General features: G+C 41.3%; 1 protein-coding gene across 1 annotated transcript in view; it reads right to left on the reverse strand.

Moving 5' to 3' along the window:
• Positions 1 to 671: 671 nt before the first annotated feature.
• acsl5 (acyl-CoA synthetase long chain family member 5) overlaps positions 672 to 24,624 on the reverse strand; it is a 30,804-nt gene continuing 6,851 nt past the window's right edge. Inside the window, exons 5-21 of the mRNA XM_029629639.2 lie at positions 21,553 to 21,654; positions 20,767 to 20,866; positions 18,502 to 18,680; positions 17,590 to 17,622; positions 17,378 to 17,429; positions 17,151 to 17,224; positions 16,288 to 16,365; positions 15,829 to 15,963; positions 15,291 to 15,425; positions 14,968 to 15,063; positions 13,322 to 13,394; positions 12,935 to 13,023; positions 10,466 to 10,582; positions 2,622 to 2,765; positions 2,294 to 2,395; positions 1,766 to 1,837; positions 672 to 979 (exon numbers count right to left, since the gene is read on the reverse strand). Of these exons, the coding sequence (XP_029485499.1) occupies positions 842 to 979; positions 1,766 to 1,837; positions 2,294 to 2,395; positions 2,622 to 2,765; positions 10,466 to 10,582; positions 12,935 to 13,023; positions 13,322 to 13,394; positions 14,968 to 15,063; positions 15,291 to 15,425; positions 15,829 to 15,963; positions 16,288 to 16,365; positions 17,151 to 17,224; positions 17,378 to 17,429; positions 17,590 to 17,622; positions 18,502 to 18,680; positions 20,767 to 20,866; positions 21,553 to 21,654 (1,719 nt within the window). The 3' untranslated portion in view covers positions 672 to 841. The remainder of the gene's footprint in view (positions 980 to 1,765; positions 1,838 to 2,293; positions 2,396 to 2,621; positions 2,766 to 10,465; positions 10,583 to 12,934; positions 13,024 to 13,321; positions 13,395 to 14,967; positions 15,064 to 15,290; positions 15,426 to 15,828; positions 15,964 to 16,287; positions 16,366 to 17,150; positions 17,225 to 17,377; positions 17,430 to 17,589; positions 17,623 to 18,501; positions 18,681 to 20,766; positions 20,867 to 21,552; positions 21,655 to 24,624) is intronic.

Genomic DNA, 24,624 nt, shown 5'->3' on the forward strand with positions numbered 1-24,624 from the left:
GGAAGCAATGAGCCTTATTGCAGGGCCCTTGAAGCAAATCTTTATTGCATCTGCATTGCTTGCTGTTTGAGGTTCAGGCTGGGTTTCTGTATAAGCATTTAGTGACATCTGATGTAAAAAAGGGCTTTATAAATAATACATTTGGGGGTTAAGTGTCTTGCTCAAGGGCACTTGTTGGTATCTAAGATGATGCTAGCTTACTCTGCACCAGATGTCCCTGTCTGAGCTGGGATTCAAACCAGTAACCCTGCAGTGGTTGAGATATTGTTGAACTGGTGACTTGGGCCCGTATTCCCAAAGTGTTTCAGTGTAGGAGTGCTGGAGGGGACGGCAGACTTTAGGAATACGGGCCCAGGTCACCATAATGGCATATCCATTATCAATTACATTTGCAGGGATATTTATTATTGATAAATGGCTCATTTGAGGACCCATAAAAATAGAATTATGTTTCTAGGAATTATATTTATATGGGAGTACCAGCTGCCCTTGAGGTGTATACAGTTCAATGTTGCTTCATTCTGGAGTCAATATAAAAATCATCATTTCATTCCATGGATTCAATGTGAATGTCATTGAGAAATTCTCATTCCGAGCATATTCTTTGATGTAACTTTTTCCACTGTTACAGTAATTATCTGGTGTTTATTAAATGATGTGCTAACAATGGGTACTCTGATAGTGGTGGTGCTTGTTTTAATGAAACAAAAGTAATTACACATTTCCCATGTAAATTCTCTCTTCCATAAAATGTACAGTATTTATCGACTGAAAGGTCAACAGGAAGTGAAGCTGTTGCCCATCGGGCCCTACTTCATCCTCCTTCTACCCCTCAGACCAGTCACTCCATGCTAGCATAGAGACTGTCGATCTGCGGCTGGAAGAGCTTCTTGAGGTCGACCCTCTTGGCCTTCAGCGTAGGAGTGAGAAGGCCGTTCTCTATGCTGAACAACTCTGGGTGCATGTACAGGTCTTTCACCTGCACAACAAATAGAAACAGAGCATTAGGACACAATGGGATTACATTGAGACCACCGGCCATGAGGGTTTTTGTCCTTTGTCCCTAGTCTCCTCTAGTCTTATCCTAATCTAGCCATAACTTTTTCTGCAACCTAGCTGGTCAACATACAATGTGGCTGTTTGCTTAAAAATGTCTAACCAAGACTTCAAACAAAAATGGGCAACAAAGTTTCATGGTTTGGCTCTTCTCAAACCCAATTCACATTGACATCAATCATATTTGTCTGTCTTTGCTCAGTAGTTCCCCACCACCTTTAGCTAGTTCACACAGCAAATCCACAGCATTGACTGTTTCTGAGAAAATCAGCTCAACACATTTAGGATTAACTGCAGTAAAGAGTATACAGTATGTTTAAAGTGGCATGTCGAGTGAAATAAAATCAAGAAGGGCAGGGAGCTTCTGAGTTAATGACAAGATTCATAAAGTGTCTAAGAGTAGGAGTGCTGATCTAGGATCAGTGGTTTTCAAACCTCTCCTCTGGGACCCCTACTCGTTTCACAATTTTGTTGTTGCTCTGAACTAGCTCACCTGATTCAGGTGTGCTAGCTCTGGAATAGCTCAAATGCATGGAACGGCAGGGGGGTGGGGGGGGAGAGAGGAGAGGTCTGAGAACCACTGTTTTTAGATCATCATGAAAAAGATGACATGGACAGGGGGGGATCAGCACACCTACTCTGCGCTTTATGAATACGGGCCCAGGTCTTAATGGGGATCGGTGAAAGCATGTTGAAGAGAAACGCTCACCTGTTCGAATGACTTCAGCCCTGCTTGCCGGCCCAGCTTGACCAGGTCAGCGATAATGGCCTTTTTGATTTTCTGCCGCAGGAAAAAAGGAGAGGTCAAACTCAGGCCATCATTCAGTGGTACGAAATAGATTTGCTTCAGTCAGGAGTGCATTGGAAACATGGTCTTGTGAAGTACTTGGACTGTAGTAGCAGTTTTGTGTTTAGTGGCACCCAATGTATGGACAAGCATTTATACAATATTTGTATGTCCTTTGTATCTGTGCAAATGTATGAAGAACATTATGGACAATCACACTTTTGTTTGATGAATGAATCCCAAGGTCATGTTCATTAGGGCACGCAACGGACAGTGTTTTAAAACATTTTGGAACAGAAAATGAAAATAAGTCTTATTGATTATTATAGGTAGTCCATCTCTGTTTCAGTCCATTTGCTTCCGTTTGGTGGCTAAGTAATGAACACGATGCTGGTGTGTTCAAATATTCTGACAACGTTATTAGTGGAAAGGTTCTGATAGAGCACTCACTTGGCTTTTGCACAGCTCCTCATGAGAACCCTGGACTCCTAGTTTCTGGGCGAAACCTGGCAGGACCTCTGGGTCAGGGACCACAATGGCTACCAAGCTGGCCTAGACACACACACACACACACACACACACACACACACACACACACACACACACACACACACACACACACACACACACACACACACACACACACACACACACACACACACACACACACACACACACACACACACTCTGTCTAAGTATTGTATGCTGCTGAAATGTTTGTGCTTGGCATGTGTGCTTAAATGTGTGTACGTTTTTATGCTGTGCGTGTGTGTTGTACCTGAAGACTGTCTCCATGGACAAACACCTGGGCTACAGGTGCACTGCGGATGTACACGTTCTCTATCCTCTCCGGGGCGATGTACTCTCCCTGAGCCAGCTTGAAGATATTCTTCTTGCGGTCAACGATCTTCAAGACTCCACTCTGCCATCATTTTGATCATTAGTATTTTCAACAAGATATACATTATCCTAACTTGTCAATCGGAAATCGCCAAGGAACTAGATTGTATCTTGAGTAATAGAGTATGTCATCATGATTGTTCATATTATATTGTGAGCCTTATAAACAAAATATGCCTCTAGGATATAAGTATAGAGAGAGAACGAGAAAAGATCATTACTGAGTTACGTAAAAGTGTGTGTGTGCACATATATGTGTGTTTACCAGAGGAGGCTGGTGGGAGGAGCTGTAGGAGAACGGGCTCATTGTAATGGCTGCAATGAATATGTGCAATGGAGTCAAACAAATCAAACACGGAAACCACATGACTCCATTCCATTAATTCCATTCCAGTTGTTACAATGAGACCGTTCTCCTGTAGCTCCTACCACCAGCTTCCTCTGGTAAACAGACATACATATGCACACACACACATTCAGACACACACATGCGTGTGTAATTACTGAAACCTAAGAGCAAGCTTAGACAGGTCCCTAATGGACATGCCATCTGTCTGTGTTGAGAAAGAAAGGGTCCCCTGGAGAAATTAAAAAGGGCCTACATTATGACAGAGCGAATCAATTAACGCAATTATCTTTATCTTACACCCCCCTTCTTTTCTCAGATAATGAACGTCCCATGTTGAGGCTGGTGAGGCCACAGAGTGCAGAGGGAGAGATCGTTAACTAGGCTAATGGCCTTAGGGGGTTAGGACAGGTCCAACATCTGACATCTGTAACATCTGTGACACAGCCCTCACAGGTGATAAAACTGACCCTGGGCCTATGTCAAGTCATGCAGCATTCATGTGCTACTCAGAATTGGGAAGCTCACTATCCAACTGGGAAACTGAGTCTCCTACTCGTATTTCCCACTTGGAAGCTCATTAAGACCAGTTTTTGGCGTCAACAGGTCTGAGTTATGATGCGTTTTGGTGCATAAACTCTCCAAGTTTCAGAGTTACCAATAATTTCGGTAGCACATGAATGCATCATCATTCACTGTTCTATATAGACCGGATTCCGACTTAGGAAATGACGCCTTTCTTATGCACACCTTTCCTATGCCCTTCTGAGTAGTTTGTATTCAGACTTACCTTGTGAAGGTGCATAACGGGCTTTGTAGGAGTGGTTCCCTGGCGTGCACTGAATAAATTGAATTAACCCGCTGAAAACCCTTCTACATGCTGGCCAACAGATTTTTCTCATGGATTTTTCAATTCAGTACATTTATCTTAAACCGTCTCTTTAAATACGCTGTACCTTTTAGTTCTTTTAGACTCAATAGAATATATAGAAAGAACGGGTTCAGAAAATTAGGGATCAATGAAAGAAAGTCATCTAAATATATGCATATTCGTCTGTTTCAGCACCAATTGATAGATTTAAAAAATATTCTGAAAATAATAAAGTATATAAAATATACTTAAAATATGTTCTTAGGCATGACGCATCACAGAGTGCCTGGATACAGCCCTTAGCCGTGGTATATTGGCCATGTACCACAAACCCCAGAGGTGCCTTATTGCTATTATAAACTGGTTACCAACGTAATTAGAGCACTAAAAATAAGTGTTTTGTCAAACCCGCAGTATAAAGTCTGATATACCACGCCTGTCAGCCAATCAGCATTCAGGGCTCGAACCACTCAGTTTATAATTAGGGTTAGGAAAGTATTTATGAATCATATAAAACAGGTTTGGGGAGCCTTTACACACGAAAGAAAGAAAACGGTGAGTTGATTAATGAAAAAAATTGATCCCATGGTAATGTTGGAAGATTGGTGTACATAGAATTATTATCGCCTATTGCCTGCACTAACCATGGAACTGTGTGATGACACAGTCATGGCACAGTGGCTGGTTCAAACTGTTATGGCTTGGTCTGCGCTCCGCTCCATTACAATTGAATTAGCCTACATGTCTTTAAAAAAAAGATCATTATCCACTGTTACTAATGCTCCTCATCAACATTCACATGGCCGTTTACAGAGGAAGCAAATGAAGGTAAACAAAACAATGTAATGCTGTTAATGTACAGTAGGCAATACCACCTGAAGGGATCAAACAGTACATTTGCAGTGCAATATGTGTTGTTATTAGGCCTACTGACAGTCAGTACTGATAGTGGCTAATATTTAGAAATAGGAAACGTGGTAGCTTATAATTACGACATTCAAGAGCGCCCCTCCTTGCAAGTTAAAAGGCCATACAATTTACATTTTTTGTAATGTAACAGCATTTAATAAACATTACTGTAGGAAAGTTGATATGTTTCAGTTTGCTGCCGTGTGACTGGAGTCACATTTGTCTCCAGCGTTTACTAGGTCAAATATATCTAGAACAAGTGTCATTTATATTTACAATTTCCTTTTCCAAATGGATTACTCATTTACCTGGCTCTTATCAATTGCCCTTATCAAGTTGTAAATGACAGTGCATGGAGAATGGTGTTCTTTCTATCTGAAAAAATCCACTTGGAACTGGTTTGTTTGCTAGACGTTATTCATGGTTTCCTTGCGTGTACAGGTGGTGGAATTTTTAAGGAATTACAGTGAGTGTAAAGTACTTGGTATTTTTTGGGGTATCGGTAATTTACTTTACTATTTATATTTTTGACAACTTTTACTTCACTAAATTCTTAAAGACAATGATGTACTTTTTACTCCGTACATTTTCCTTGACTCCCAAAAGTACTTGTTACATTTGAATGCTTAGCAAGACAGGAAAATTGTCTGATTCACACACTTATCAAGAGAACATCCCTGGTCACACCTACAGCCTCTGATCTGGTAGACTCACTCAACACATGATTTGTTTGTTAATTATGTCTGAGTGTTAGAGCATGCCCCTGGCTATCTGTTTGGTTTGGTTTATAAAAGGAATTGTTATTTATTTATACTTGTACTTTTACTTTTGATACTTAAGTATAATTTAGCGATTACATTTACTTTTGATACATAAGTATATTTAAAACCAAATACTTTTAGAATTTAGCTTAAGAAGTATGTTACTGGGCGACTTTCATTTTCTACTTAATTTTCTAATAAGGTATCTTTACTTTTACTCAAGTATGAAAATTACTTTTTCCACCACTGGGGAATTAAGTCAAGATCAGAGACACTAGACACACCTCTGCCACACCTTCAATTATTCTCCACCCAAAAAGCCAGATTCTGACCAGAGTTATTCCCTTTTTATGCACTTTTCTCTCTATGCGTATTCTGACCTTGAACTTAAGTATGTTTGAGTGGCAATCGAATAAATGAAGTGTGTGGCGGATTATATATTTTGATTTGTTTAACATTTTTTTGTTACTATATGATTCCATATTTGTTATTTCATAGCTGTGATGTCTTCACTATTATTCTACACTGTAGAAAATAGTAAAAATAATGGAAACCCTTGAATGAGTAGGTGTGTCCAATTTTTTACTGGTACTGTATAGGTTATAGCCTGTCATGTCTACCCCGCTCCCCCTCTCCAGTGCTCGACGTCTCCATTCTACTCACCACCGGGCCTGGCAACCCTCATTACGCACACCTGCGCTTCGTTATGAGCCACACCTGGACTCCATCACTACCCTGATCACCCACCAGGCAATATTGTTTATGTTTTCCATGTTAGACAGTGCCTTTGGTTTGCATCCATCAATGTTCTTTGTAATTAACTCACTAACTGCACTTGTTTCCTGACTCCCTGCGATTACATTACAGAATCTTGCCTCTCAAAATGGAAGCAGCAGCCAACCGAGACATCTCCCAGATGGTCGACGAACAGGGAGACCTACTTCGCCGGCAGCACAATCAGCTAGCGCAACTAGGGAGGGTGGTGGATGAGGTCCTCTAAGAGGCGTCACCCCCAACGAGCGGAGGATCCTCTACCATGAGTCGAGCCGGCCCATTCAGCAGTCTGCTCTGGTCAGTGATGCCCGTTTTTCCCTTCATGACAAATATGACGAGACTCCATTCAAATATCGTGGCTTCCTTCTCCAGTGCTCCCTCTATTTTGCTCAGCAAACGGGTGCCCCCACTACCGAGCGGTCCAAGGTTGCCAAGGTTATTTCCCTGTTGACAGGGCATGCATTTGGATCGATTACGGCCATCTGGGAGAGGGGAGAAGCTGGGTTCTTATGGGAGGTTCATGGTGCTGTTCAGAGGAGGCTTCGATTATCCACCGGAGGGCAGAGAGGGGGGATGAGCACCTACTCCAACTACGGCAGGAGGACCAGACTGTTGCGGAGTTCGCACTCACCTTTCGTACATTGGCAGCATCCAGCAGATGGAATGAGCCGTCGCTCCACACCTTATTCCGAAGAGGATTTGCGTGAGGAGGTCCAGACAAAGCTGGCATGCCGAGACGACACATCCTCTCATTGGATGCACTCATCACGATGACCATCCGTCTGGATAACCTCCTTCGGGAGCATTGGCACTCCATCGCCTCTCTCCCTCTTTCGTTGACGGATATGAGTTTAAGCCTGACCCCTTGGAGGTAGGGGCTACACGCCTCCCCGCGGCTGAGTGATGCCGCCGGAAACAACTGGGGCTCTGTCCCTATTATGGCCAGGAGGGACACCAGCTTCAACGATGTCCGCTACATACTAACCCGTTCCATCAGGTTTCCGTCTTGGGATATGGGATCAGCCCACAGGGAGTGGTTATGGAGGAGAGGAAGGAAGATGGGTGGTCAGGTCATGCATGGCCAGTCCCAACCACCATAAAGGGACAACAAAGGTTTTTGGGGGTTGCCAACTTTTATTACCGCTTCATCAGGAACTTCAGCTCCATCGCCTCTCAACTCTCTCCTCAAAGGTGTCCCCCCCCGTAAGTCGCTCTGGATAAGAGCGTCTGCTAAATGACTTAAATGTTAAATGTAAATGTAAAGTTGGCGTGGAATCCTGCAGCCGTTGCTGAAACACCCAGACCCCTCGCTGCCCTTTGTGGTGGAGGTGGGCTTGCGGGCCATCCTGTCACAACGTCAAGGTAATCCACAAACTGTATCCATGTGCATGCTACTCTAAACTGTGTCGTCACACAGTTCCATGGTTAGTGCATGCAGGACGCGGATACAGCCTACTATTGTACATTTAATTATTTTTAAATACAAATTTTGTATCTACCAATTGCTGCTGAAAAGATGATGAATATGTATATATTTAGAGGTATTTCTTTCATTTATCCCTAATATTCTGAGTCTGTCAGCTAAAAGTTGCACTGTATTTAACCTCTTCAACCTATGGGGGTGCTATGTCATTATTGGATAAAAAGACGTGCCCGTTTTAAGTGCAATATTTTGTCACGAAAAGATGCTCGACTATGCATATAATTGGCAGCTTTGGAAAGAAAACACTCTGACGTTTTCAAAACTGCAAAGATATTATCTGTGAGTGCCACGGAACTCATGCTACAGGCGAAACCAAGAGGAAACTCAAACAGGAAATGAGCAGAATTTTTGAAGCTCTGTTTTTCTATCGTCTCCTTATATGGCTGTGAATGTGCCGTGAACGAGCTTATGCTCTCTGCCATTCGTCCAAGATGTCTGCAGCATTGTGACGTATTTTTGTAGGCATATCATTGGAAGATTGACCATAAGAGACTACATTTACCAGGGGTCCGCCCGGTGTCCTGTGTCAAAATTATTGCGTAATCTCTAGGTCCATGTGCGTTCCATTTCTTCAGAAGAGAAAGTCACCTGCCACGAAGGATTTATCATCGATAGATATGTGAAAAACACCTTGAGGGTTGATTCTAAACATCGTTTGCCATGTTTCTGTCGATATTATGGAGTTAATTTGGAAAAAAGTTCGCGTTTTAATGACTTAATATATATATATATTTTTTTTTTGTTCTTACCCAAACGTGATGAAGAAAACGGAGCGATTTGTCAACACAAATAATCTTTTTGTAAAAACTGAACATTTGCTATCTAACTGAGAGTCTCCTCATTGAAAACATCTGAAGTTCTTCAAAGTTCTTCAAAGGTAAATTATTTTATTTGAATGTTTTTCTGGTTTTTGTGAAAATGTTGCTTGCTGAATGTCAGGCATAATACTATGCTAGGCTATCAATAGTGTTACACAAATGCTTGTTTTGCAATGGTTGAGAAGCATATTTTTGAAAATCTGAGATGACAGTGTTGTTAACAAAAGGCTAAGCTTGAGAGCAAATACATTTATTTCATTTCATTTGCGATTTTCATGAATAGTTAACGTTGCGTTATGCTAATGAGCTTGCGGATAGATTTACACAATCCTGGATACAGGTTTCTTTCGTAGCTAAACGTGACGCAGAAAACGGAGCGATTTGTCCTAAACAAATAATCTTTTTGTAAAAACTGAACATTTGCTATCTAACTGAGAGTCTCCTCATTGAAAACATCTGTTCTTCAAAGGTAAATGATTTATTTGAATGTTTTTCTGGTTTTTGTGAAAATGTTGCCTGCTGAATGCTAACGCTAAATGCTATGCTAAATGCTACGCTAGCTATCAAAAGTGTTACACAAATGCTTGTTTTGCAATGGTTGAGAAGCATATTTTGAAAATCTGAGATGACAGTGTTGTTAACAAAAATCTAAGCTTGAGAGCTAGTATATTGATTTAATTTCATTTGCGATTTTCATGAATAGTTAACGTTGCGTTATGAGCAATGAGTAATGGTAATGAGCTTGAGGCTGTATTCACGATCCCGGATCCGGGATCGTCGCAACAGGTTAAAGATGGCTTAATATAAATGTACTGAAATTAAAAATCCATGAGATAATCTGTTGGCCAGAACATAGGAGTGTTGTCAGTGGTTAATTACACTTATTCAGCGCATGCAAGGGATCCACACCTACAAAGCCCATTACGCACCTTCATAAGGTAAGTCTGAATACCAACTACAGAGAAGTGCATACTGTAGGAAAGGTGCTATTTCCTAAGTCTGAATCAGGACCAAAGCAAATAGCAGGTGAATAGCACACTATTAGAGTACTCATAGAGAAAAGTGCATAAAAGGGAAATTACAGTACGTTCCATTTATCCTTCACTCCCGTCAGAATCGGGCCCTATGTCAGCCTGCAAAGCCAGTTCTGCTTACAAATAATGACAGTCTTGGGGTCTTGTTTTATAATGTCCTTAGACACAATTGTATGATCCAATCTGTGTATGTCCATGTTTTGGTTCATAACCATTGAACTTGAAAATGTGATTTATTGTTTTTTTTAAATGCATTTATACATTTTTGTAACGGAAATGTTGTATAAAAACGGTGTACATTTTATAAATCAAGACACTGTATGACCTTGTACAACTACGACAATAAAATGGCCCTGCTGATGATGATGCAGACCCCAGTATAGAAATAGTGAAATCTTGACTCAGGTAATTCAATTCAGATGAATTACCGCCCATAACGGTAATCTGCACTGCCCTTTGTCCTGCTTGTAATAATAGAATAGTTGGGTTTGGAAAGTATAACGATGCTGCAGATGACACACAAACTCAGTAATTCACCCCACTGATTGCTTGTCTGGCTTTGAGTTGAATGAACAGGAGAGAGACGGGAAAGCTATTCTACTCGGTCCTGATATGAAACTCCTCTACCACTGTCATGGAAATTGATGTCGGATTGATTGTATGCGGAGATAAATTCAGGTTATTTTATTGTTCCTACGGTTCAGTTTGTATCTACGAGAATCTCACCGGTAGCCATTTGCCAATGTCTCCGGTGTGTAGCCAGCCATCTTTGTCCAGGGCCTCTGCTGTCTTCTCAGGGTCTTTTAGATATCCGATGAACACGTTTTTACCTTTGATACAGACCTGAGGAAATAGAAAAGTATGCATCAGTAAGTGAAGTGTTCTCCTTGTGTTCTAAGTACGGCCGGGGACCATGTGACCTGATCAGGCCATGTGACCTGACCAGGAAAAACTCCAGCTCCTAGTTCTAAGGCAGGCAAGCCATAGCAACCAATTCATTCAAAAGGTTAAACTAAGAGAGAATATACATGTAAAAAAATGAAAGTTAAAAAAAATGTTTTTTCATAATTTCATTTGTTTGTGACTGAACAAACAATGTGTAGAGAATCATTGTAGAGGATCATCATAACATCTAAACTTATTTTGAAATCTATTTTCAATAACCAATAATATATCAGTTATTTGAAGCTGGTGTGCAAAACTGACAGTAAAAAGAAGCAACTTAACTCTTGTGTAGTCTTAACATTCTGTATACTCCCCTTGTCCTAAGGGTAAAAATTTACCCGCCTTCACTGAACCCCTAAAATAAAGCAGCGTCATTTTAATTTTAAACCCCAACCTGTCATTCATCACAAACTTTGACTATCTGAGTTTTCCCTCTTCACAATGCAGAAAGACTGCATTTAATGAGTGGACACCACTCGTTTGTATTACAACACACCTGTCATAATTGTTTTCTTTACTAAAGTAGAGGTTTATTATTATTGCTGTTTTTTTTAGCAAGAGATAGCATTTGTATAGCCTAAGAAAGTAGCAGAAATGTGCAGAAAGTAGTTTTGAATGCATTTTTATTGAAGGGAAACAATAAGTCTTGAACTTTTTTGGCAACATAGTGATATATTCTTATATACTGTGCAATGAGGAATACTAGTATTCTCCCATTTTTTTAACCATTGCCCCCACCCACAAGGTGTATAAACAACAAAAATAAGAATAAAATAAGATAATAGATACAAATAAAAAATGTGAAGAACATAAATCAATCAACTCTAATTAGCACATGTAGGACAGTATGCAAGTGTGTGTGCATGGACTTTGCAGATGTATTTCTCACATGTGAAGCACATAGTATTTGTTTTACAGTCCTTCTTTGGGGGCAGAATTGGCATCTCCTCCTCTTGCCTGCCCCAGCTGCAGTCTCAGGTGGATCAGGACAAGATTCAGCCCCCTGAACAGCTTTCACAAGTGCTGCAGAGGCTTCTGTGCGGTGGAGGTGCTCCCTTCTTTGAATGTGTGGGGTTACAAGTGCCTTTCCCAGCTGTTCCAGGAACACCCTCTTGTTCCGCTTATCAGGCATCCGGATAGGGTTGATCTTGTTTCATATCATGAAGGCATTGTATGAGGACACATCAATGATGTTATGAAAGATGACCAGGGGCCAGGCAGTCATCCTCCTGCAGCTGTAAGTTCCAATCACCTTGTCCAGATTGTCCATGCCTCCTTTTTTGTGGTTGTAGTCCAGGATGATGGCTGGCTTCATGTCCTCACGATCACTGATCTCAGCCGTTTTGTGCAGTGTGCTCACGAGGACCACATTCTTGTTCCTCTTTGGGAGGTAAGAAACTAGAGTGGTGGTGGGTGTGAAGGCAAACTTTGTTGAGAAGGCCTCTTTCCCCCTTGTTGCGAGGAGTGCAGGGGGAGCTCAGGCTTGTTCTTTCTAACTGTGCCAACCATGGCGATCTTCCTCTTCAGGAGCTGCTGACTGAGTTCAATCAGTAGCACACATATTCAAGATTTCTCGTGTGTGTGTGTGTGTGTATATGTATAGTTTTTGTGGTGTGTAAATTATTTTATAACTGCCAGGTCAAAAATGACCCTAAGACAATCTTTGTACCCTGGTGGTGTACAGCTTTCATGGAAATATGAACAAAGGCGATGTTTCACTTTTTCTAATGTTCGGGTCGCTTTTGGAAAAGTCATTACATTTCAAGTTTAAAAAATATCATTTAGGGGGTTTTCGCCGCTGTTAAACCTAGTGGCAGGTCATTTTTAACCCTTAAGACAACACAAGGGTTAAGAACAGTAAGTAAAGACATAGCGCACAAAGAACAGACCTGCCACTTTTCAGACTTGCTTTCAAAGAGAATGACAGATCTATAACTCACATGTGTATGCGAATTTGGTCGCGTCGCCCAAAAAGCTACATATTGTGCCTTTGAGCTAATTTTCTACAAATTAAAAAGTCTGGGGAAATCGGGGAAAGACCATGCCCCCCCCCCCCCATGCTTTTGAATGACCCCTGACATTGCTACATTCTCCAAAAATGATAGCCAGATTATTCTGGACATTTACTAAATAACCAGCTTGTTTTATGGTTTGAAGAAAACAACACCCAAGGCAAGTTGAAAAATTTGCTTTGACATTTTTTTGTTTTTCCATACATTGCAGCATGGCTAGGTAGTGACAACCACTTACCTCCCCTTCACCATTGGAAGCAAAGTAGTTCATCTCTTCAACATCAACCAGTTTCACAATGTTACAAGGTATAGGAGCTCCAACATGCCCTGAGGAAAGAAACACCTGTTTTATCATTTGGGTGATTATATAAGGTCCCTATTTTGAGAAGGAAGTAAGAAGAAAGGATGCAAGTGTTCTCAACTTAAAGGGATAGTTCAACCAAATTACGAAGTTACATTGGGGTTGGTACAAGTGGCTAGGTAAACAAACACAAAGAATGGATTGCAGTCTCTCCTTGTCCATAGACTGCTTTTAGTGTAAGGAAACAAAAGACTAGACATTTAGGTGAACTATCCTTTTAATTTAGCATCCTCTGTGAGGTTGTAAATATTTGTAGTGACATACCAGAAGTGGCGTCTCCCGGCATAGTGAAGGAGCAGGCGGCAGTACACTCTGTTTGGCCGTATGCCTCGAAAATCTGGAGAACCAATCAGAACCGAGAGATCAGTAGGGTCAATGAGATCTGGTTGTCACAGCGACACGGACAGATCAATACATTTGAGGCCATCTCTGCTCTCCAAACAAAAGCACACGGCCTCAGTTGCTCAGTGCTATTACAAGATCCACAATGGCACAGGATTGGTTTTGTTATATAATAATGACAAACTTATGGTCTTTACTACCTTATAGACACAAGTGTAAGGGGATAAAGTATATGTACATAAAGATATATGAATGAGTGATGGTACAGAGCGGCATAGGCAAGATACAGTAGATGGTATTGAGTGCAGTATATACATATGAGATGAGTATGTAAACAAAGTGGCATAGTTAAAGTGGCTAGTGATACATGTATTACATGAGGATGCAGTAGATGATATAGAGTACAGTATATACGTATACATATGAGATGAATAATGTAGGGTATGTAAACATTATATTAGGTAGCATTGTTTAAAGTGGCTAGTGATATATTTGACATCATTTCCCATCAATTCCCATTATTAAAGTGGCTGGAGTTGAGTCAGTGTGTTGGCAGCAGCCACTCAATGTTAGTGGTGGCTGTTTAACAGTCTGATGGCCTTGAGATAGAAGCTGTTTTTCAGTCTCTCGGTCCCAGCTTTGATGCACCTGTACTGACCTCGCCTTCTGGATGGTAGCGGGGTGAACAGGCAGTGGCTCGGGTGGTCCTTGATGATCTTTATGGCCTTCCTGTGACATCGGGTGGTGTAGGTGTCCTGGAGGGCAGGCAGTTTGCCCCCGGTGATGCGTTGTGCAGACCTCACTACCCTCTGGAGAGCCTTACAGTTGTGGGCGGAGCAGTTGCCGTACCAGGCGGTGATACAGCCCGACAGGATGCTCTCGATTGTGCATCTGTAGAGGTTTGTGAGTGCTTTTGGTGACAAGCCGAATTTCTTCAGCCTCCTGAGGTTGAAGAGGCGCTGCTGCGCCTTCTTCACGATGCTGTCTGTGTGGGTGGACCAATTCAGTTTGTCTGTGATGTGTACGCCGAGGAACATAAAACTTACTACCCTCTCCACTACTGTTCCATCGATGTGGATAGGGGGGTGTTCCCTCTGCTGTTTCCTGAAGTCCACAATCATCTCCTTAGTTTTGTTGACGTTGATTGTGAGGTTATTTTCCTGACACCACACTCCGAGGGCCCTCACCTCCTCCCTATAGGCCGTCTCGTCGTTGTTGGTAATCAAGCCTACCACTGTTGTGTCGTCCGCAACAATATGATCATTGACGGAGGTGTCTCACTAAAGAGTTTTGGAAACCCATAAGTCCTGTTCACACTGCACTTCAATCACAATCACAGAGCTCCAATGTCATCTAATTTGAATATTCTACTCCAAAAAGTGACCGCTGGGTTTCAGTTAGCCCAGGGTTAACACATGCTTGTGTAAAAAGAGCATAAGCTAGGGTAAAGGATAGCCATGGGCCAAGAACATGCAGTGTGAAAAGCCCTTTTGAGTGGTAGAAATAAAATTGATGGGTAGACGGTAGATCTATGGTAGATAATAGATGGGTAGATGGTGCTAAAGTACCTGACACCCCAGAGATGCTCGTAGGAAGTTGAGAACGGAGGGAGAGATGGGCGCTGCTCCCGTCACCATCACTCGCACACGTCCCCCCAACGACTCCTGCAGAGAACCGACACGACACGTTCTAGATTGTCGAGCATTCTGTACCATAACAACCTCCCAATTCACAGCCCCTGCAGTGGAACATTCTTTTTCTCCCCTGTTGCCTTTTTAGGCACAGGAAACGGTTTACATGTAGCCTCCAAGGATTGTTGGCACAACAATGGCAATAGCATTATTGACCTCCTTGAACACGATGACTCACTCCTACTTGGAGAGTACAATACCTGAACTTTGTGGAAGATGAGCTTGTCCCATATACTGTCTTTTCTGATGACACCCTCCTTAACTTCGGCAAGCTTTCTGTCAATGGCAAAATTCAGGAGCCATTTTTTGAAGGGGGTCTGGGCTCCACTTTGGACCTACAGTAGAAAGAGAAAGGATACTCATTTTGGTCTCATATTATATAGATAGTCCTCTTTGGTATTTTATTTGGATCCCCATTAGCTTATTCAAAAGCAGCCGCGAATCTTCCTGGGGTCCACATGAAACATGACATAATACAGAACATTAATAGTCAAGAACAGCTCAAGGACAGAACTACATCAATTTTGAATGGTCTGTAGATGTTCAAACTATCCATTACAGCTCTCAACTGTAACTCTGTAACTGTAACTCTGTAACTGTAACTGTAACTCTGTAACTCTATTGACATGCAACAATTTGCTGTGGGTAAGGTTTAGGTAAAGCACTGAGATTAGTGGTGGGGTTAGTGTACAGTATGAGTGCACACTTCAGGAGAAGGACCGCAGACTAATAACTCACTTTGTCATATACGCGGTTCAGAAGTCGCGGCACCACGGGGAAGACGGTGGGCTGCAGGTTCTTCATGTCGTCTGGCAGTAGTTTAATGTCTCCCTGAAAGAATCCAACCCTGGCCCCAGCACCATACAGCACTGTCTGGGACAGAACACAAGCACTTCTAGACTAGCACCCATCAGTCTCAATACTCAACTCAGAGAACTCAATGTCCTCTGCTCCCATAGGTGAAAAATGTAAGAGATACTTGTCAATAGAAAACATTTTTTTTTTGTAACAAGAAAGAAGAATTTGTTCCTCATTGACTTGCCTGGATAAAATACTAAATAAATACATTGAAAAAAGTAACTATTTGTCATAAAGTATTTGTCATGGATTCCATGCTAAAGCTGGAGGTACTCAAAGATAATGTTGAGTTAATGCAAAAAAATGCAATACCAGTTTTCAGTTAGACTGTGAACTCACCTGTACAACCCTCTCAAACATGTGTGCCAGAGGCAGGAAGGAGATGGACACATCCTGAGTAGTAGGAACCACGGAAATCTGTGAGGGACACAAATTGATTCAGAAGGTTATGATTACATGACTACAAATCTCGGCAATCCAGAACCAAATCCCGTGTGAATGCTTGCCTCTCTTTTTGCCATTCACAAGAAGCTACATTTTTACAAGATCTCTCTCTTTCTCTTTTTCTCCCACACACATATGCAACCCACCCACTTATCATAATTTGGTTGTAATCCAGAGAGGTTAGAAAAAGTATCTAGATCCTCTATGAGGCTGTGGAGGGATCCAAATTGTGGATTTAAAAGAAAACATGAATCATCAGCGTACAATGACAGCTTTGTTTTTAAGCCCTGGATTTGTAGCCCCTTGATATTATTGCTAGATCTGATTTTAATAACCAACCTTGTTTTGAGTGAGAAAGTTACAGACTCACAAATATCAAAGAGATGCTAACCTCTCACCATTACAATAACAGGGACGGTAAGCATTTTTTTGGGGGGGGCACTAAAACTTTTGTGCAAAAAGTGCTGTTATTTCTAAACTGTTCACTCGATATGGATGAAAATACCCTCAAATTAAAGCTGACAGTCTGCACATTAAACTCATAGTCATTGTATCATTTCAAATCCAGTGCTGATGTACAGGGACAAAATAACAACAACATGTGTCACTGTCCCAATACTTTTGGAGCTCACTGTATATGTTATTGAATTACTTTATGGGATTCTAGATGTTATTCTATGGGTAAGATACCGTTCCTACAGGGTAAAACCTGGACCTAGGCAGTGTTTATATGTCAGTTCCTGATGGAGTATGCATACCTCAAAGGTTTTAATCACACCTGCTGCATCTGAGACCACATTTTCATGAGTCAGCATGGCTCCCTTAGGGTCACCTGAAACCAATAACTAATATTTGGAGGGTGTTCACATGATATACAAGAGAGACACACACACACACACACACACACACACACACACACACACACACACACACACACACACACACACACACACACACACACACACAAAAGTACAGTATGGTCAACCTGTAGTTCCACTGGTAAAACATATGATGCTGAGGTCCTCTGGCTTTGGTGGCTGTAGGAGAAGCAAAAACACACATTTATTGCAGTATTTCTACATACAATGTTGGCAGAAAATAACTATTTTGAAATCAAAAGCAGGTGGCTTAAATACAGCTAAATATTTAGACTGGATAAAAAATATACAAGTAACATATTGTGTGAATTTGACTTACAACTGGCTTGTGTAGATGGTCCTTCCCCAGAGCCTAGAAAATATTTAGGATTCAATTGATTTATCTAAAACAGTTTTTTGGCCATGTTTGAAAAGAGGACAGCATTTGCTCTCCATTGGGCATGGCCACTGAAATACTAGGGACTAATACTTGCTTAACTACCCGTTAGCATTGTTTACCAAAACTCTTCTTGAGTACTCCCAGACAGTTCCACAAATTGTATGTATTTCAGCATTGTCTTGCATTGCGCTGGTATAAGACTATGGAATTTCAGTACCAGCACACTTGATTCAACTCGTCAACTAATAACCATGCACTTCATTAGTTGAGGTGTGCTTTAACTGGAATAGGTCAAATAAGAAGAACTGAGTAGAAGGACGTGAGGAGGGATTTGCAAAACACTGCCCTAGAGAGTAGCGATTACCACTATAACTTTCTTGACCCATTACAGTTGGGACCTCATTAAGAAAATACAGGATTAGAGATAAGACAGCTTAAGTTGGCAATGTAAGTCCTGCAGTATTATCCCCCAAATGGTTGTTAGGATCAGCTTTACATTCCCAACTCCTATCTATGATTAAGGTCAATTTGTTCTCTGAGCATGGGTAAAATACAGCTGGGACTTATCATAGACCCTTGAGGAACCCCTCGGGAGAAACAAAAAATAATAATAATAACAATTCTGTAGGAAAAAAGTCAGTTGTGCGTTTGAAGCCTCAGTCACTGTCAGAGCCAGAGCCGTGGTTGGAGGCACCTGATGAAGACCCCAAGGGTCGAAAAGCTTCGAAGCATAGATTAAAGTGTGCAATCTTTACTTGACAAATATTTTGTTCCCCAGCACCTGCTCAATGCCAATGTGTGTAAATGTTTATTTTCTTATACATCCCTATATACTGTCATACAGTGCAGTACCTCCACTTCCTTCAGGGACAGAATGTCCACCCCACACTTTGCGCCCCGTGCGGTCAGCTCGGTGTCAAAGGCATCCATGAGGATAATGGTTTTGAGCTCAGGCGTCTCTCCCTTCTCACAGTTTTCCAGCAGTGTCTCGGCTTTGTTCTGTTTGTCACACAGCACTGTGGATATGTCCGCTGAAATCACAAACAATCAGTTGAAAATGTGGCAGCTGGAACGTGTATGTACAGTGGGTATCATAAGTATTCACCCCCCTTGGATGTTTATACATTTTGTTGCGTTACAAAGTGGGATTGAAATGAATTACAAAACACTATGTAATGTCAAAAATTATAATAAAAATATAATAATAAAAATAAAATACTAATATAGCTTGATTAGTATATTCATCCCCCGAGTTAATATACTGTTGTTAGAAACACCGTTGGTAGCGATTACAGCTGTGAGTCTTTTGGGGTAAGTCTCTAAGAGCTCTGCACACCTGGACTGTGCAATATTTGCCCATTATTCTTTTCAAAAGTCTTCAAGCTCTGTTAGTCTTGCAAGCAGATTTAAGTCAAAACTTTAATTTGGCCACTCAAGAACAGTCACTGTCTTCTTGGTAAGCAACTCCAGTGTAGATGTGGCCTTGCATTATAGGTTATTGTCCTACTCAAAGGTGAATTCCTCTCCCGGTATCTGGTGTAAAGCAGTCTGAAGCAAGTTTTCCTCTAGGATTTTGCCTGTGCTTAGCTAAATCCCATTTAGTTTCATCCTGAAAAACTCCCCAGGTTTTGCCAATGTCAAGCATACCCATACCATGATGCAGCCACCACTATTCTTGAAAATATAGAGAGTGTTGTATTGGATTTGACCAAAACATTTTGTATTCAGGACAAAGTTTAGGTTCAAAAGGCTTCTTAACAGCTTCTACCCTCAAGCCATAAGATTCCTGAACAGCTAATCAAATGGCTACCTGGACTTTTTGCATTGTCCACCCCGCTGCTGCTACTCTCTGTTTATTATCTATGCATAGTCAATTTACCTCTACCTACATGTGCATATTACCTCAATTACAGTGACTAACCGGTACCCGGTACCCCCGGTATATAGCTTTGCTACTGTTATTTTATTGTTGCTCCTTAATTATTTGTTATTTTCTATTTTTTAAATTTTATTTTATTCTTATTTTTTACTTCAGTTTATTTTAGTAAATACTTTAACACTTCTTTTTCTTAAAACTGCATTGTTGGTTAAGGGTAAGTAAGTGTAACATGTGTGCTGAGAGTCAGGAAGCAAGTTCAGGGAGTGAGTGTTTTAATAAATAAACGTAACATAATACCAAACACGAACAATGCACAGACATGACACTGGAACAGAAACAATAATGCCTGGGGGAGGAACCAAAGGGAGTGACATATATAGGGAAGGTAATCAGGGAGGTGATGGAGTTCAGGTGAGTCTGATGACGTGTAACGATGGTGACAGGTGTGCTCCATAATGAGCAGCCTGGTGACCTAAAGGCCGGAGAGGGAGCATACATGACAGTAAGCATTTCACTGTAAGGTCTACACCTGTCGTATTCGGCGCATGTGACAAATACAATTTGATTTGATATTTAATGTCTGCATTTTTACCCATCTACCAATAGGGGTTGTTCTTTGTGAGGATTTGGGAAAACCTCCCTGGTCTTTGTGGTTGAATCTGTGTTAGAAATTCAGTGCGCGACTGAGGGACCGTGCAGATAATTGTATGTGTGGGGCATAAAGAGGAGGTAGTCATTCACAAATCATGTTAAAACACTATTATTGCCCACAGAGGGAGTTCATGAAACTTATGTGACTTGTGTAGCACATTTTTACTTATTTAGACTTGCCACAATGAAGGGGTTGAATACTTATTGAATCAAGACATTTCAGCTTTTTTCTTTATTTGTACGCATGCATGCATGTATGTATTCATACTGGGTTGCAACAGGTCCATGGATCTTGAGTTTGCCAAATGTAGCATTTATAGCATTACATTTGTTTATAAATGATTTCTAAAGCATCTATGTGAGAGTTATAAAGGGTTTATGAAGGCTTGCACTATACTAGCAGTGGCATAGAGGGAGGAGGTGGAGTTAACAAGTGAGAGAGGAAAAATAAGAAGAAGATCAGTCAAGGTAAAATATAGTGGACTTGGGAACAAGCCTTGTGGAACCCTTAGGGAATGACAGGCCTAAACCTGTCCTCATTAACACTGTTAATGAAGTGCAGTACATGGTGGAGAAGGCCCAATTACCTTTCTTAATAATGAACTCCAGTGCCTCATGTCCCAGGGTGTCGTACAGGGGCACCGCCACCATGGAATAGGTGTAGCAGGCCAGCTCACTGATAATCCACTGGACCAAAGAACAAGCAGGGAGCAATAATAAGCCGCAAAGGGTCAATGTTCAATGGATCAACACTCATGTGCACAGCTCATGTCTTGCCCATTTCTTTTTTTAGTTTTTTAGTTACATTTTTACCCCGTTTTCATGGTATCCAATTGTTTTAGTAGCTACTATCTTGTCTCATCGCTGCAACTCCCGTACGGGCTCGGGAGAGACGAAGGATGAAAGTCATGCGTTCTCTGATACACAACCCAACCAAGCTGCACTGCTTCTTCCAACCCGGAAGCCAGCCGCACCAATGTGTCGGAGGAAACACCGTGCACCTGGCAACCTTGGTTAGCGCACACTGCGCCCGGCCCACCACAGGAGTCGCTGGTGCGCGATGAGACAAGGATATCCCTACCAGCCAACCCCTCCCTAACCCGGACGACGCTAGGCCAATTGTGCGTCGCCCCACGGACCTCCCGGTCACAGCCGGTTACGACAGAGCCTGGGTGCGAACCCAGAGTCTCTGGTGGCACAGCTGGCACTGCAGCACAGCGCCCTTAACCACTGCGCCACCCAGGAGGCCTTGTCTTGCCCATTTCGAATACAATACCAATTCGGATTTTTCAAACAGTTCAATAACTGCAACTTCTGTATGCATCAATGACAGTGATAGATGAAATATACTCAACCTAGAAAAAATGTCTCACCTCTGGTCTGTTCTGAGCAAAGATACCAATGAAGGTATCAGGGGTCGGCTTCAGGCCCCTATGGATCAGCCCTGACCCAAGGTGCTCAGCCCGATTGGACACCTGCGGTGGAAGGCATTACATTAAAGGTCAAAGTCAAGGATGTTACGGTGTCTATACATACAGAGCTTGATCAAATGCATGAAGAATGACCTACGCATCCGTCTGTCCATCAAAAGTTCTAATTACGGACAAGTCACTGTCATGACTACCTCTGATAAAGCAATAACAAGTCTCCCAGGAAAGCAATAACAACAATCAAACAACCCAGATAAGCGCTACAAATGAACGTATGTATTATTAACATTAACATATGTAGCCTAAAAAACAAGGTTAATGAAAACGATAACTTGCTAGAAACAGAACGCATTCATATACTGGCTCTCTCTGAGTTAGATAATTATTTTGATTATACAGTGGTAGCAATATATGGTTATAACATCAACAGTTGAGACAGGGATGCCAATGGGGGAGGTGTTGCTGTTTATATTCAGTCATATTCCTGTAAAGCTGAGAGAGGATTTCATGTAAAATGCTGTTGAAGTAATATGGCTACAGATTGGTTCACCTAAAGCCTATACTTGTGGGAAGTTGCTATAGACCACCAAGTGCTAACAGTCAGTATTTGGATAATATGTGTGAAATGCTTGATAATGTATGTGATATCAACAGAGATGTGTACTTTCTGGGTGACAAATATTGACTGGCTTTCATCAAGCTGTCTACGCAAGACAAAGCTTCAAACTGTAACCAGTGCATCCAACCTGGTTCAGGTTATTCATCAATCTACCAGGGTATTTACAAACAGCACAGTAATGAAATCATCCACATATATTAATCACATCTTTACTAATGCTGCAAAAATGTGCTCTAAAGCAGTATCCACATCCTTTGGATGTAGTGATCATAATATTGTAGCCATATCTAGGCTACAATAAAAAATAAATAGAAAAAATGTCCAAAGGTTGGGCCTAATATAGTGTACTGTATAAGAGATCATTACAAGAGGTTTTGTACTGATTCCTTTGTTGAAGACGCTGCACTTAACACATTTATGAAATTGCTTATTACAGTTACTAATAAGCGTGTACCCATTAAGAAAATTACTGTAAAAACTGTTAAATCCCGGGTGGATCGATGAGGAATTTAAAAAATGTGTAGTTGAGAGGGACGAGGCAAAATTGGGTCTCAAAAGTACTGAGAATGATAGCGGACTATATTGCCACTCCTATCTCTTCAATCTAAGCCTACAGGAAAGTGTGTGCCCTCAGGCCTGGAAGGAAACAAAAGTAATTCCACTACCCAAGAATAGCAAAGCACCCTTTACAGCCGACCAATCAGCCAGCTACCAACCTTTACTAAACCTTTGGAAAAAATTGTGTTTGACCAGATATAATGCTATTTTACAGTAAACTAATTCACAATGGACTTTCGCAATGCTTATAAGGAAGGGCACTCAACACAAATAACTGATGATTGGCTGAAAGAAATTGATAAGAAGCTTGTGGGAGCTGTGTTAGCATTTGACATTATCGATCATAATCTGCTGCTGTAAAAATGTATTATTATGGCTTTATATCCCCTGCTGTATCGTGGATCAAGAATGACCCATCTAACAGAAAAGTTAGTGTTCTTTAATGGAAGCTTTTCCAACATAATCAAGGTAGAGTATGGCATTCCCCAAGGAAGTTTTCTAGGCCCCTCACTTTTTTCAATCTTTACTAATGACCGGCCACTGGCACTGAGTAAAGGCTGTGTATATATGTATGCTGATAGTACAACATTATACACATCAGCTACCACAGCAAGTGAAATCACTGCAATCCTTAACAAAGACATGCAGTCAGTTTTAGAAAATTGGCAAGTAACAAGCTACTACTAAATATTTTAAAAACTAAAAGTTTTGTAATTTGGACAAACAATTCACTCAACTCTAACCCTCATCTAAATCTTGTAATGAATAATGTGGAAATTGAGCAAGTTGAGGAGACTAAATGGCTTGGTGTCTCCCTGAATTGTAAACTGTCATTTTCAAAACATATTGATACAACAATAGCTAAGACGCTTCTCTGCTTTCTTGACATTGCTATCATCAAAACAAGTCCTACAGGCCCTAGTTTTGTCGCACTTGGACTACTGCTCAGTCATATTGTCAAGTGCCACAAAGAGAGACATAGGCAAACTACAGTTGGCCCAGAACAGAGCAGCAAGACTGGCCCTTAAATGTATGCAGAGAGCTAATATCAATGCCATGGATGTCAATCTCTCCTGGCTCAAAGTAGAGGAAAGATTGACTGCATCACTAGTCTTTTTTGTCTCTTTTACGCTGCTGCTACTGTCTGTTATTATCTATGCATTGTCACTTTAATAACTCTACCTACATGTACATATTACCTCAATTACCTCGACTAACTGGTGCCCCCACACATTGACTCTGTACCAGTAACCTCTTATTGCCTTTTGTTACTTTTATTTCTTACTTTTTTAGATATTTTTCTTAAAATTGCATTGTTGGTTAAGGGCTTATGAGTAAGCATTTCAATGTAAGGTCTACACCTCGGTGCGTGTGACAAATCAAATTTGATTTGATTTATGAGAGGTATTGACATGTTGAAAGCACCGAGCTGTCTGTTCAAATGACTAGCACACAGCTCAGATACCCATGCATACCCCACAAGACATGACACAAAGGGGTTTCTTCACTGTCCCCAACTCCAGAACAGACTCTGGGATACGCACAGTACAACACAGAACCATGACTACATATAACTCTATTCCACATCAAGTAACTCATGCATGCAGTAAAATCAGGTTTAAAAAAAACATAAAACTACACTTCATGGAACAAAGCAGACTGAAGAGACACCCACAGGTTCACACGCATACGCAAACACGCTAGCACACGCTCTCTACAAAGTTTGGGGTCACTTAGAAATTTCTAGTCTCAACGTCAACAGTGAAGAGGCGTCTCCAGGATGCTGGCCTTCTCGGCTGAGTTCCTCTGTCCAGTGTCTGTTATTTTGCCCATCTTAA

The sequence above is a fragment of the Oncorhynchus nerka genome, linkage group LG23 (assembly GCF_034236695.1).
Source record: "Oncorhynchus nerka isolate Pitt River linkage group LG23, Oner_Uvic_2.0, whole genome shotgun sequence".
Classification (NCBI taxonomy): Eukaryota; Metazoa; Chordata; class Actinopteri; order Salmoniformes; family Salmonidae; genus Oncorhynchus; species Oncorhynchus nerka.